The 662-nt window shown below is 75.2% G+C and overlaps 1 protein-coding gene across 1 annotated transcript in view; it reads right to left on the minus strand.

Annotated features, from left to right (window-relative positions):
* Positions 1 to 328: 328 nt before the first annotated feature.
* The window catches only part of Stc2 (stanniocalcin 2), a 27,897-nt gene continuing 27,563 nt past the window's right edge, over positions 329 to 662 (minus strand). Inside the window, exon 4 of the mRNA XM_013015970.1 lies at positions 329 to 569. Within this exon, the coding sequence (XP_012871424.1) occupies positions 329 to 569 (241 nt within the window). The remainder of the gene's footprint in view (positions 570 to 662) is intronic.

A 662-nucleotide genomic window follows, 5' to 3' on the forward strand; every position in this document is an offset into this window, starting at 1 on the left:
CCCGTGAGTAGGCGGGGCTTATGCAGATGAGGGCCTGGGCAGACCTGCAATAGGGGGAGGGCCTGTTTATGGAGGGGGCGTGGCTTTTAATGCAAGACGAGGGTGTGGCCTGAGCGCCTCGGCCCCTCCCACCGCCCTCGTGCGGCCCTGGGCTCCGTCTGCGGAGGGCAGGGGGCGGAGTCACGCGTGCGCGGGGGCGCCAGGGGGGGCATGCCAGCTCTCCGGTACCCAGAAGGCTCCGCGTCGCCGTCCGCCGGCCCCTCCAGTGGCAGCGGTTTCGGGGTGTCCGTGGCCGGCGCCTGCGCCTGCGCGCGTCCCTCGGGCCCTTTCACCTGGGCACGTCCGCGTGCTGGGGTGGGCGCTCTCCCCCGGGCCGGGCGTGGGGGTGGCTCGGGCTCCCGGTCTCGGGGGGCGCCGTGGGCGGGCTCCGCACGGCCGAGGTGCAGAAGCCCAGGATGGAGCAGAGGCCGCCCCAGGCCTGCTCGCACTGGGCCTGCACGCTGTGCGTCACGGCCGCGCGCACCGCCTCCCCGCACGTCAGCAGCAGGTTCACCAGGTCCACGTAGGGTCTGCGGGGCAGAGAGAGCGCTGAGCGCGGGCCCGGGGCTGTCCTCCCCCGGATCTCCGCGCGGATCGGCCCGCGAGGCCAGGCCCGGGCCCGT

Source organism: Dipodomys ordii, unplaced genomic scaffold, assembly GCF_000151885.1.
Source record: "Dipodomys ordii isolate 6190 unplaced genomic scaffold, Dord_2.0 Scaffold29, whole genome shotgun sequence".
Lineage (NCBI taxonomy): Eukaryota > Metazoa > Chordata > Mammalia > Rodentia > Heteromyidae > Dipodomys > Dipodomys ordii.